This window comes from Paroedura picta, chromosome 9, assembly GCF_049243985.1.
Source record: "Paroedura picta isolate Pp20150507F chromosome 9, Ppicta_v3.0, whole genome shotgun sequence".
Taxonomy (NCBI): Eukaryota; Metazoa; Chordata; class Lepidosauria; order Squamata; family Gekkonidae; genus Paroedura; species Paroedura picta.
Genome location: NC_135377.1, coordinates 13470654 through 13484969, shown reverse-complemented (window position 1 = coordinate 13484969; position 14316 = coordinate 13470654). Strand labels below are relative to the sequence as shown.

The 14316-nt window shown below is 44.2% G+C and overlaps 1 protein-coding gene across 1 annotated transcript in view; it reads right to left on the bottom strand.

Annotated features, from left to right (window-relative positions):
* Positions 1–14027: 14027 nt before the first annotated feature.
* The window catches only part of EIF3H (eukaryotic translation initiation factor 3 subunit H), a 72737-nt gene continuing 72448 nt past the window's right edge, over positions 14028–14316 (bottom strand). The window contains exon 8 of the mRNA XM_077351622.1: positions 14028–14307. Within this exon, the coding sequence (XP_077207737.1) occupies positions 14210–14307 (98 nt within the window). The 3' untranslated portion in view covers positions 14028–14209. The remainder of the gene's footprint in view (positions 14308–14316) is intronic.

The window sequence follows — 14316 nt, the reverse complement described above, 5'->3', positions numbered from 1 at the left end:
CAGTTTGGCCACCCCTGCTTTAAAGGCTAGCAAGATTTCCAGGGCAGAAGCTTTCAAGAGTCAAAGCTCTCTTTGTCACCTGATAAGAAGAAACTTTGACTTTCTGAGAGCTTATATACCATGTAAATTTTGATGGTCAGTCAGTCAGTCAGTAACTTTGATGGTGGTTGAGAGCCTCTTGTGGCGCAGAGTGGTAAGGCAGCAAAAATGCTGTCTGAAGCTGTCTGTCCATGAGGTTGGGAGTTCAATCCTAGCAGCCGGCTCAAGGTTGACTCAGCCTTCCATCCTTCTGAGGTCGGTAAAATGAGTACCCAGCTCGCTTGCTGGGGGGTAAACGGTAATGACTGGGGAAGGCACTGGCAAACCACCCTGTACTGAGTCTGCCATGAAAACGTTAGAGGGCGTCACCTCAAGGGTCAGACATGACCCGGTGCTTACACAGGGGATACCTTTACCTTTAAGGGGCTACTGGACCATCTAGATAATCCACAGAACATCAAACAGTCCCAAATGACCCTAAATATTGCATTTTACCATGAGTGAAAGAGTGAATGAACATGTCCGCATCTCTTCTGAAGTCATTGATCTGTAGGCTCAGTGATCTCTATTGCTTAGTACATATTGGCTGTTGAGCAGGAGGATTAAAATGCTACACACTGGGAGGAATTAGGAAGTGCTAGTTTTCGTAACTCCTATAATTTGTAAAGACCGAAGGGGGGAAATCCTAGTGGAATTAATCTATTTCTTATGCTTATTCCAGCTGTGTTTAATTTACCCTTGCCTAATTCTCTCCTCTGATCAAGGAATGCTGTGTCTTACATTGATTTCTCTCCCCCCCTCAATTCCCACGTTGAGCGGAGCCTTTAATAATTGCTTTAATATGCTTTGTTCCAAAGCAAGAATAACGGCTGCAGAGCAACAGCTATTTTCTTTGTTGTGTTGATTTCAATACGTTAAAACAAAAAAGCTATCCTGGTAAGTCACGTGAAGAAAAGACCCATCTTACTTTTACCTTGATTGCTCTCTAATGAACATGGATGACCTAATGATATTTCTGATTGACATTTTTGACTTTGGAAGACTAGAAGTTGTTCCTTCATGAATATAATTTAGGGTGACCAAACTATATTGAGTAAGACCTAGAGAACCATTTCAAGCAACTGCAGTGTATCCAGGGGTAGAATTTATCTCATCCTTAGATTAATACAGGAAGCTACCCAATATGGAGTCATATGACTGATCTGTCAAGATCTGTATTGCCTGTGGTGACTGGCTGCAGCTCAAACATGAGGAAGAAGAGTTGGTTTTTATGTGATCTTGTCAGAGCTCAGAAGTTAAGCTATGTTGATCCAGGTTAATACTTGGATAGGAGACCACCAAGGAAGATCTGGGTGGTTATGCAGAGGTAGGCAATGGCCAACCCTCTGTTCATCTCTCCCCTTGAAGTTCTATGAGGTCACCCATCAGTCATCTGTGACTCAGTGGTGCTTCCCATTCCCACCACCTTTGAACTAAAAATGCCTGGGACTAAACCGGAGACCTTCTGCATGCAAAGTAGATGCTCTACCGGCAAGCCACAGCCCCTCCCTAATATTGCAAGCTTTACCCCTCCCCTGCTGATTCAAAGGTGTCCCTTTCACTTGGAATGGACAGTCCAGGGAGAGCTCTGCTTCTGTAGGATGAGTTTTCTTGCATATGCCATCCACACCACGATGCCCACGGCAAGGCAAACACAAATTTCCCGTCTTCCTTCGGCCGCAGGTATGCTTCACCACCGTCTGGCTGCTATTTATTCCGAGATGTTCTAAAAATTGTGCCTCCGAGCCTGGAAGCCAAAACCACTGCCAGAGTCCTTTCTTTATTAAAGGTAACAACCCAACGGGATAGAGGGGGGAAGGGAATCACATGCGTTTTGGAAGCACACTGCATCCTTTATGGCAGAGAAATAATCGAATCGACAAGCTGTTGTTAATTTAAAGCCTTAATTTTCAGACACACTTCTCCAGTCAAAAGTACTTCCTGCTCAAGAATTCCTGCCGGGACACAGGTGGTCGTGTACCCCCCCCCCCTTGCCATCTCTGTCTACTGTACATTTTTTAAAAATGCATTGCTGCCTGTGCTTAAACATTTCTGAAATCTCAAGTTTATGTCTAGACTATTTTAATCAGCTAAATGTCATAATAAGCCATATGCAGCTCTTGATGGGTTACATACACCCGCCCAGCTCGTAAAGCAGAAGAGGTGTTTTCAAAAAGGAGCCTGGGTTTGTTTCACCATGGAAATGGGATTTCTGGCCTTTTATATCAAGCATGCCAGCAAAAAAATGGGAAAAGGTTCTTATGTGGTTTCTAGTTGACATGCTGACATTGGGAGAGGACCGTGTGATCATTCCCCCTGCCTTGTTCCTGGGGCACAAGAGATGAAATGCAACAGACAGATACCATCTCTTGGTCAGATGGTAGCTCACCACAAGCTGACATGGTTATCCCATGGGGTTTTCAAGGCAAGGGTCATTCAGAGATGGTGTTCTATTGGCTGCCTCTGTGTCATGACTAAGGATGGGTGATGTGGTTCTGATAAGCCAAAAAGTATCTGAATCAATGCTGATTTGGGTACTTTTTGGACCTATCCAAACCAAATTCCCTGTTCTTTAAACCAGCCAAATCAGCGATATCCAGATCATGATTCGGCCACAGTTCAGCCAGTTAAAAGAGAGGGCTGGGGGGGGAAAGAAAGTACAACCTTAAACACCTCCCCCTGCCTCCTCAGATGCTCTCCATTGCCTGGAAGGCAGGAAGGAGAGAGGTATGCACACAGAATAAAATATGGACCATTTTGGATACAGCCCAAATTGATTTGGCTGAATCCGAGCCAGTGATTCAGAGGATTCAGATTTGGGCTGAATCAGAAAAGGTCTGATTTTTCCTGTTCACATGTCTAATCACAACCCTGGTATTCCTTGCAGGATTTCCTTCCAAATACCAGCCAGGGGTGATCCTGCATAGCTTTTGGGATGTGATGGGGCTCACCAGGGCTGTTCAGGTCAGGACAACTGCTTCCGTCAAATTCAAGGTGAAGCATGTTATTGTCTTGCCTCCAGTCTCTTTTGTGTGGGCTCAAATCTGATACATTCCTCATTGTGTATGTGGATGCCATTTTGAGGAACTTTTCCATATGGAAGGAGATGAGATGCAAGCAGAAGGAAGCATTAGGATACAGGTCAGCATTTTGAGAGCATCTGGTGTCAAATGATTTCCAGATCATTTTACTCTGTTTCTCCTGTTCACTCTTACCGAGCCAAATCTGCCTGCAGGTCCGTTGTTAGAGTTCATACTCAAAAACATCATTTTACAAACAATTGTAAAACTGAAGATTAACATGAAAAATCTAAAGGCCTGCATTCTTATTTTCACTTTGAAATTTCAAGGGCCTGTTAATTAAAAAAAAAACACCCTTAATATATAATGTATTTTTTAAAGTCATTAAATATATACTTAAGAATTTGTTGGTCCCTCTGGTATCCCATTTCATAAGAATTACATTTCTAATATTGCTGACAGGAATACATTTTGCACAGTGGAGACCTCGTCTTCTCCAGAATCGTCCATATATTTGAGAAATTGCTATTCTTCAGAGATTGTAATGCAGTATCTAAAGTTAACATTAAATTTCATGCGATATCATTGTATGTCCCCCTTGCCATTGCGACATCGTCTTTTCTAGGATAGCTGCTACAAGGATAGAGTACTGACGACTGCTTTAAAGACAATAGAAAACCATTACCTGGTGAGCAAATGCAAACACATTATTTGAAGACTGCAAAACATCCGTATTATAGCTTTGGTTATTCTCACATCACATTTGAAATGGATGGCCATCCTTCGACTAGCACAGGATTGACATCCAAGGATTGACATAGGAACCAAGCCCTGTGAGGAAAGGCTGAAGGACCTGTGAATGTTTGGCCTGGAAAAGAAGTTGAGAGGGGACATGATGGTTCTCTTTAAGTATTTGAAAGGTTGTCACTTAGAGGAGGGCAGGAAATGGTTCTTGTTAGCAGCCGAAGATAGGCTTGGCTATAGCCCGCAGTCATGGCTTTAAATTACATGTAGAATGGAACTGGCTAGATATCAGGAAAAAAAATCGTAGTTGGGATAGTTCAGTAGTGGAATTAGCTGCCTAAGAAGGTGGTGAGCTCCCCCTCACCAGCAGTTGCTGGACACATACTTACCATGGATGCTTTAGTCTGATCCTGCACTGAGCAGGGGGTTGGACTAGATGGACTGTATGGCCTCTTCCAACTCTATGATAATATGACCTATAACTTTGGCAGTTATATAATAGAGAGAAATGGTAAAAATATGTGCATGTCTCTATGAACACTCTGGGAATTTTAAGCAAAGCATTATGTTCCACCAAAAAATGGCTGCCACGGGAGATGGAACCCTTTTTCTCTACCCAAAGAAGTCTCAAAGCAGCTTACAGTCGCCTTCCCTTTCCTCTCCCCACAACAGACACCCTGTGAGGTGGGTGAGGCTGAGAGAGCCCTGATATTGCTGCTCAGTCAGAACAGCTTTATCAGTATCATGGCAAGGCCAAGGTCACTCAGCTGGTTGCATGTGGGGAAGCGCAGAATCAAACCCGGTTTGCCAGATTAGAAGTTCGCACTCCTAACCACTACACCAAGCTGGCTCTGAAAAGGCTGAGATCTTCAGAAGCACCTCCTTTCTCATTGTGCTTTGAGGAGGAAGTGTTTGAGGGAAGACATTATGGGCACTAGGATACACAGTAGTAGACATTAAGTTGAGGATCATTCTTTCATTCTTCATTAGATTTTTATACCGCCCTCCCATATGGCTCAGGGCGGTTCTATAGCTAGAAAGGCCTCATCTACTGGACTTTGTCACACTTGTTAAAGGAAAAGTACAGGTGGCAACCCTAGGATGAGCGAAATATGGCCTCCATGGGCATTGTAAGCATTATCAAACTGAATATAAATTATGCATTCTTCCTCCCCATCATGCTCCAAGTATAAGGCTGTAGCCACACATCATTCGATATTGCATTATTGATGCTCTATACCCATTTACCTTCTCACAGGAAAATCCAGATGTGAATTATTTCTATTGCACAGTGATAGTGCAATCCATATCCAACAAGGCATAGATACAACCTTAAATGGGTTTCCCTAAAGGCAGCATAGTACAGCATGAGGGATGTAAAGATGCTGACCAGATGCTCCCTGATTCTCCCTGAGTTTTGACCTTATGAGATGGGATGGCAAAAACAAGTCTAAACCACTTTCACAAGTATTATAATGATATCCTTATTCAGAGTTATACCTTCTAAGCTTATGTATTTAGAATAGTGTAAACTAGGCTTTCTCGACCGGGGCTTCATGAAACCCTAGGGTTTCTTTATGGCCACTTTGAGATTCCTTCAGGCAGTGAAAAGCAGGGTGCAAAAAAACAACAACAGCTCTCTTCTTCTCAGTAGGTTTTAATATATAAAGGTAAAGGTATCCCCTGTGCAAGCACCGGGTCATGTCTGACCCTTGGGGTGATGCCCTCTAGCGTTTTCATGGCAGACGGGGTGGTTTGCCAGTGCCTTCCCCAGTCATTACTGTTTGCCCCCCAGCAAGCTGGGTACTCATTTTACCGACCTTGGAAGGATGGAAGGCTGAGTCAATCTTGAGCCGGCTGCTGGGATTGAACTCCCAGTCTCATGGGCAGAGCTTTCAGACTGCATGTCTGTGGCCTTACCACTCTGTGCCACATGAGGCTCTTTAATATATATATGTATATATACAGATTTATTTTCATGCATGAATACATGCACTAATTGCATTTTTCTTCGGATCACCTGCTTTTTGGTTTTACTCTTGGGGTTGTTAGCTTTGCAATGACCTCTACTCTGCCTCTTATCTGCTGTTGTTTCTACTTTGTGGAAATAGTCTCTCCTCATGAGTGAGAAGGGGCTTTGGCATATTTTTGCAAGAAACATAAAACAATTCTTTTCTGACATTTGAGTGATGTTTTTCTGGAAGTACCATCTTGTTTAGGCCTCTTTTCTAGGCTTGAGTTGGGAGGACTGGAAGTCTACAAAACCAGGACCCCTGAGAACTCACCAGAGAAGGGAAATTCCCATCCTCCCTTTCACTCATTAAAGTGGTTTTAGATAGCCTACGCAACCCGCAATTTGAATGCACATCTTGCAAGGTGGTATTGTAAGATGTCAGTGTATTTAAACGTTTTGTGTGTTTTTATTTAATCAGGGTTTAAAACAATTTATATACTTTATCATCAGACATCTTATTCTTGTGGATTAAAAAAAATTCAAACAGAGGGTTTATCCAGGTGATCCAGACATATAATTTAACTGTGACGGTATTTTAACCTGTTAACTTCAGTTTGTTGTGACCCACCTGGGCTCAAAAAAGAAAAGGCAAGAAACAAATATTGAAATAAATGTGTACATTCCCTGAGGAGCTTGCAGTGACTTATATGGTTTTCCCTTAGAATCATCATAGAATCATAAAGTTGGAAGGTACCTCTGCGGTCATCTAGTCCAGTGGTCCCCAACCTTTTTATCACTGGGAACCACTCAACGCTTGACAATTTTACTGAGGCCCGGTGGGGGGGTAGTTTACTCCTCTACTCTCAACCACTGCCCTAACACTCTCTGATCGCTATGGTAATGTTTAAACATCCCTTCAAAATAAGATACAGACACGCCACAACAATGAACATAAGGAACATTTTATTTTCATGGAAATAACTCATGACAATGACAAATCAATGGGAACCCTGAGCTTGTTTCTCTGCAACGAGATTGTCCCATGGGAGACAATGGCACCCAAAGTGTGTTGTAAAGGGCCGGGGGGGGATGAAGTAAAGGGCCGGGGGGGGAGGAGAAGGCGTCCTTCGCGGCCCAACTCCAATGTGGTCCACATGTGGTCCACGGCCCACAGGTTGGGGATCGCTAATCTAGTCCAACCCCCTACAGAATGCAAGAAATTCACAACTACCTGCACATCCAAAGTGACCCCAATTCCATGCCCAGATGATGTCCCCCGCTCCCCCCAGAATCCCTGGCCAGCCTGGATTGGAAGAAATTTACCTCCCAAACCCAAAGTAGTGATCAGCATTTCCCTGGGCATGCAAGTAAGGGCCACAAGAGCCCAGCACTTTCCTTCTCTTTATCCTTGCAAGAGTCCTGTGAGGTGCATCATGGTGAGAGAGCGTGATTGGCCTAAGGTCTTCTACTCAGGCTTGAGACATTCCAGGAGATTTGGAGGCAGTTTCTGAGGAGGGCAGTTTGGGGAGGTGCTGGAGCTTGGTTGGGGTATGAGGCCAGAGAATCTGCCCTCTAAAACAGCCATTTGTTCCAGAGGGAGATATCTCTGTAATCTGGAGAACAGTTGTCATTCGGGCTCATTCTGCACGTTGGATAATGCACTTTAAGTGTTTTGCACAGGAAAATCCAGCTTCAAAAACACATTGAAATGTATACAGAATGTATACAGAATGAACCTCAGAGAGAAATCTAGGCCTCAACTTGTGGCTGGTAACCTTACCTATGCTGCATTTCCAACAGAGTGGTACCCTTTGGAGGCCATGATCTAAATTGTCCCGGGTAGCTGGGTCAGCCTTGGTTATAAGTTGGAGGGAAGACCAACAAGAAAATCCAGGGTTGCTACACAGAGGCTAGCAGTGGGAAATCACCTCTGTTCATTTAGAATCATAGAGTTGGAAGGGGCCACACAGGCGATCTAGTCCAACCCCCTGCTCAACGCAGGTTCAGCCCAAAGCATCCTAAAGCATCCATTTCTTGCCTTGAAAACTATAGGGGCTCACCATAAGTTGGTTGTGAGACACTTGATAGCATTTTCCACCCACAGGCCTTCTGCGACCATTGACTTAATGGACTGAGACCGGTATAACTGGAATTGCTCTACCAGTAGGTGGAACCACCAGATTTCCACAGAAAAAGTTTTACAAAGAATCATGGTGCTAACACTCAAAAGAGGGTCTTCTCCTATAGACCACTTTGACCAACAGCCAAAGGATGCACAGAAGGTCCCTTAGATGTTGAACTGAAAGACTGGGAAATTACACATTATGCCATTATAGGCGTTCCTTTTATACAGTTCCAAAGTCAGGCAACGTGAGTGTGTTTAAAGTTGCCACATTTCAGAGGGTTTTTTTTTTTTATTGTTCTGGTCAATTTACTAAAAGAGAAATGACAGCAAACAGCAGGCTGAGCAGATCCTTCCGTCGAATGAAATAGAAGGAAGGCGGAATCTCCTGCTGGGATCCATGTTGCGATGACTCAACACCATTCCTGCTTTTATGTACAAAATGGCAGAAGGTGGGCATTCAGGGAAGCTGACATGGTGAGGAAAGGTATGCGGGGTGGGGAAGAGATTCCTATCAAGTGATGTTCTTCAGGGAGCCGTCCTGCCTTTTTGAGGTTCAGCTCCTACCAGTCCTGAGGGATAAATTCTCATCTCTCTCCCCGCATGTGGGGCTTTAATTGTGCACGTCCTATTAGTGCTAATGGGAGTGGTGCACCTAAAAGTCCTCTGTGTGAAATGAGTCTAATAAATCCAGGGTTACAACCTCATTAAATACAGAGTTGCTTATTTCATGTGTAATGGGCCTTTAGCCTCCATGATCTGGTAATTCATGTCTTTATTTGTCCCTCTGAGAGGATTCATCAAGGTTCCTTTGCTAATCATTCGCCTCCCCTCCCCTCGATTCTCCCTAAGGTGACCGACCACTCCTGGCACACTCGCTCGGCTTCGTAACGCTTGTGTCGGTTAAGGGAAATAGTTGCCATCAGGTCAGCAAGAAATTTTCAGGGGCGTTCCTGAGGGACAGCCGAGCTTCGCCAACCTAATTTCCCATTTGAAATGGCTGGGCAAGTCACCTCTTTCTGCGATTAGCTACCCCTTTTGGAAATCCGGCTGTATTCAGCATTTTGCAGCTGATTACAAATGTCTTGAGGTAAAACTTTCTTTTTCTGCACCCCGAGGTCTACGGAGAGTGGATTAAATCAGGAAGGGGAGGTTTCTCTCTGTAGCCAGAGGAGCAGGGATAACCTAGAAAGCCGGCCAAAGCAGCGGGAAAAAGTGAAGCAAAGAGCCCCTCTCTAATGTTTTAACATGGGAGCTGTGGTGGTTATACTGACTTCTATAACCTTTTTCAGTGGGCCTCACTTGTACTATCAGAAGCTTCCAGAATACGCTGGAAGGGTCCAGAGAGCATTTCCCCCACCACTGATTCCCCATTGTAGGCAATCCAGAAGCATTTAATGTTCTCTTTGAATTATGGGAAAGAGTTGTGTACCTTCTCTACAGTACAAGTCACCTCAGAAAGGTTATGTGGAAAGCTCAGAGTGAGAATTTTGGGCAATGCTGCTTCAAATATTTTCAAAGGATTTTTTAAAATGAAATCTGCTCTTCCTGTAGCAGCCAAGCTCTTGGGGGGAGAAATATTTGGTGGGTTTTCCATAATGATATAATTTTTCTATTTTCAGGGAAAGATGGCAGCCCTTTAGGATCCCTCCCCCAATACACACATATCTACAGGACTACTTCTCCTACTATGTTCTCCTAAGAGTGTTACAGTCTAGTGATCAGAATCTGCTTAGGGTCCCTGCCCCTAAAGAAATAAAATTTGCCTCAGTTTTTGCCCCGACCTGATGGTATGTTGTCAGACAAGACCTTAAATTGTTCTGCAGGGCTTGCAAGACAGAGCTCAATCTATAGTTGAGGAGGGAATAGTCCATGAATATTGCTGGCCTCCCTATTCAAGAACCTACCGAATCAAGACAGCACTGGAATGACACTTCTATCCCTGGGACAAGGATGAAGGAAGAAGCGGTTCTATTTAGGGATTAAAATAATTTTAACAATTTATCAATGACGTATCTTATGGTTTTAACCTTCTAGGCCGCCCTCAGTCTTTGAGAAAGGGCAGCATAAAAATAGAATTAATCGCAGCAACAATGCACATGGCTCCCAAACCATACCACCTTCTTCAACAGTTCATAAGTGTCTCCATTCCCTTTCCTGATTCTGTGAGGAATCCTGGAGTTCAGCAGAGGCAGTGTTGGAAAAGCCACTGTCATCTACCACTCTTATTCTTCTAGCCCGGATTCTCACATAGCTAATTGGCTTCCTTGCATTTGCTGCAAGGAGAATAGGGAATTGTCCAGCTGGGTAGAACTGCAGTTCAAAGCAAGATCCACCATTTCATTGCTTCCCAATCCAAGATTTTTCCACTTGGAGCTTTTACTTAAAAGGGGGGTGGTTCTTCCCAACCTCCCACTCCTTTTCTTTTACTGGCTGTCTGGCTGCTCAAGGTAAAGAAGCGCTTGCGTTTACAGCCTTGGTATCGAATCCTGAGCAATAGAAGCAGAGTCTTTGGTGCTAGCCAAAGCAATTACAGGAGGGATTTAAATGTGGAAAAAATGATCAAATTGCTTCTTTACGACAGTATTAAAGACACATCAGAGTGTCAAGTAAAACAAACAAGGGATTCGAAATGCACTCATCTATTCAAAACAAAGTGAAAGGCCCCTTTTCTTGCAATTCGCCGCCTAAAAGCAAAGGCCTGCAATTAGATTTTATGCAATGGTTTGTTTTCTTTTCACAGGCTCCTTCCTCAAAGTTAGCCCTTCGTTTGCTAATCCATTCGAGGCTTCACATGATACATTAGGTCTTCAAATGAATGTTTCCCACCATTCGTATAAGCAATATTCTCTGGATGTTATTCCAGAGCACCCAATATTTTCTGCAGTCTATGGATGGGATTTCATCTGCAGCGCATCAATAAAACTGACAAGAACGAATTCCGGCTTCCTGTGAGCTGCAAAAGCGAGCTGGCGTTTTGGGAGAGCCTTTGGAGGGCTTTCGGCTAGCAGGCTTAACAGCATGATCCTAAGGGCAGGACCAGGAAGCGCACCTCCCATGCCTGAATGGAGTGCAATTAACACCCGCACCAGTTGCCAGGAATTTGGGGGTGACATTTGATGCCTCCCTCTCTATGGAGGCTCAGGTCACCAATGTAGCTCGGACGGCGTTTTTCCATCTTCGCCAAGCCCGGCTACTAGCGCCCTACCTGTCCTTGGAACACCTGGCCACAGTGATCCATGCAATGGTCACTTCCAGATTAGACTTCTGTAACTCGCTCTACGCAGGCCTTCCCTTTTCTTCCCCCCTCCTCCAGTCCTCCTGGCTGTTAACATGGGTGGTGATGTCACTTCTGGCAGGGAGGTGTGGCCAGTTGACATCACTTCCGGGGTTCCTTGAAGCCTGAACAATTATTTCAGGACCTTCTGCATGGTCAAAAGGTTGAAAAAGGCTGGCTTAGAGCATCACATATAAAAGTAGCTTGAAATTCACGGTGGTGGAAAGTGCCATTAAGTCATAGCCAACTTATTTTGATCCTGCAAGGCAAGAATGTTCAGAGGTGGTTTGCCATTGCCTGCTTCTAAGTAACCATTGTAGCTTTTGGTCTCTATTCCAAGTACTAACTATGGCTGACCCTACTTAGCTTCCAAGATCTGATCAGACCCGACTAACCTCGGCCGTCCATGCCAAAGCTGTGTGAAATTCATGCAGTGAACTAAATCGGGCTTCCAAATCATGTCAACAGACTGACGGATCAATAGAGCTGCTACAGTCTCATCATGAGACAGTGGGAACAGCCCTGCATTGGACTTGTTTCTTCAGAATGACTAGTTTCACCCCAGCTAACATTGGCTTGTATGGATGTCATCGTGAAGTAGAGTATCTTTCGCTAGCAGAGGCACTATAAAGTTACCAGCAACAATAGATTAGAAGATACAAGATTTTGGACGTCTTCCCATTTCATCTGGAGAACATTCAGAGGCATAGTTTTTATTGCATCGCTGCTACATAACCTGCACATCGGCCTTGAATCAATCCGTTTGCCTGTGGATTAGATCTGCTTGTTTACCCTCCTGTCCCTTATGACTTCCCCCGGCTTCAGATGTTACTTTGCACCGAGAAGGATTGCAAGGTCAAGCTATCAAGCATCTAACCATTCACAATTTCACATTGATTTCCCAAGACACGCCACATGCTGGATGCAGGTTTTGTGAAGGAGAGTCTTGGGAGTGAAATCAATACACAGTTCAACCATGAAACAGCTCTGATGTCGATCTTAAGACACAAATCTGTACAGTAAGGTTGATTTTAAGAAGTGACCTTAGAGTAAAACTCTGGCTCTATAGGTACGGGGACCCCGATGCTGCTTTTAGCAAGCCCAAAGGCCATTTTCGACACTCTGCCTTAGTATGTTTTTTTTTGGGGGGGGGGGGTTAAAAAGCTTTTTACACCTCTTGCCTGGGCCTTTGGTTTTCTACCACAAAAGCTTTAATTCTTTGCCAAATGCATAATAGCTGAGCTCAAGGTTTCTGGACGCAATTCCTGCAGAACGTAGCACGCTCAGAATACTGGTGCATTGTGTGGTGAAACAGGATATTTCGGCAGATTCGAGACTTTAGATAAGCATAACGTAGAAACAATTCATGCACGAGTACTCCGGCCTTGCAAATTCCAGAGCCTGTTTAGACACTTTGCCAAGTGCCTGAGGTTTGCAAACAATTTGCATACGCATTTACATAATGTGAACAATCTCTAAAGATTTGAGAGTGCGTGTGGGAGGGGGATACTCCAGAAAATTTCCATTCTGGCAAATGGATTTTACATTGGTGTAACTTTCCTATGCCGTGAACCATCTTCCATCCCCCTCGACCTGTACAACTGTTCCACCTAGGAATATATTAAACAAATCCCCTTTGACCTTTGAGGCCGAGAGGAAAGGCCTTTTAAGCTTCCTGATATAAAAATGCCCGCATTCTCCCCCACCCCAAAGAAGCCTGAGATAACTCACAAGGGGAGTGCCATCAATAACTCCTCTCCCCCAACTAAGCTTTCCCCACAGGAGCTCCTTTTGGGGATTATTCTCTTTAAATATTGGTAGGCCCTTTACTTTGTCTAGCTGTTTCCTTAACACATTCAAATGGTAATAATAATTAAGTGCTGTCAAGACACAACTGTCCTACGGCGACCTCTCAAGGGGTTCTTGAAGCAAGGGATGAGAAGAGGTTACCTCTGTACAACAGCTCTGCTCTTCCTTTTGCAGTCTCCCATCCAAACACTAACCAGGGCTGACCTTGCTTAGCTTCCGAGCTCTGACAAGCTCAGGCTGCTCTGGGCTTTTGAGGTTGCTGCAGAAAGAAAGGGGCTGGGTGATGGCCCGGGGGCCAAGTTTGGGTTCCCTCTCCATAGGGACGGAGGCTAGTACTAGACTGGCCCGGATTCCCAGATCGATCCTTCCATGTCCAATTATCCATTTGCCTGTTTTTTCTTGGATCATCCAGAGAGCATGTATGGGAAACAGTATTTTAACATTATATCGCCATCGCTGTTATTGAGTATTGTTGTGAGGGTTTCAATGGGGAATTTGAATGTTTTAATGTATTGATTTGTACGAAATGCTGTAAACTCCCGCGAGCCAGTTCTCAGAGAGCGGTGGTTATACAAATCTAATAAATAATAATAATAATAAAAATAATAAGGCTTGTTGAAGTTTCAAATCCATATGTGCCAGCCAATGGCTGAAGGTGTGAGCCTTTGTACCACCCGAAGGATCTAGCACTGGATGGAATCCAACAGACTTAGACTTTGGTTGTGACCAAGGATCTGTGCTCACTCATCATTCTAATAGGTGTTCTAAAAGTCCAGCTTTGGATGCAAGGAGGGGAATGAATTCTGGAAGCAACCACTGTTGAGGAGTTCTCCCCCAAAATGCTATTTCCTCTGCACTGCATTGCAGGAAGCTTTTTCTTTTAATTTTCTTTTTAAATGGCCAATTTTTCAAATAATCTTCAAACACAGTGAGCAGTAAGGTCAAGCATAGTATGGTGTGAGTTAAAGTCCACGGCACAAGCCCCCCCCCCAAAATAGCAGCCCAATAACAGCACATGCTAAAAAGTTTTAAATTGGCCTTTTATTTTAATTTTTTTCCCTTTCCTTTTGAATTCTCAGACACCTGAGAGTCTAGTTCATGGTTCATTTTGCAACAATCGATGTAAAAACCTCTTAAGCCCAAACGAGTAGAGATCCTGAGCCCCTCCTGAGCTCTGGGCAGGACTCTGCTTCTTTTTTCCACCTCTAGTTATTGTGCTCCTGAAGGGCTTGAGCCATGAAGAGCTTGCCCAGGTTCTGTGCGGTGAATTCCTTGATGTTCTGGGCATAGGTATTAATTTGACCTGCAGTGG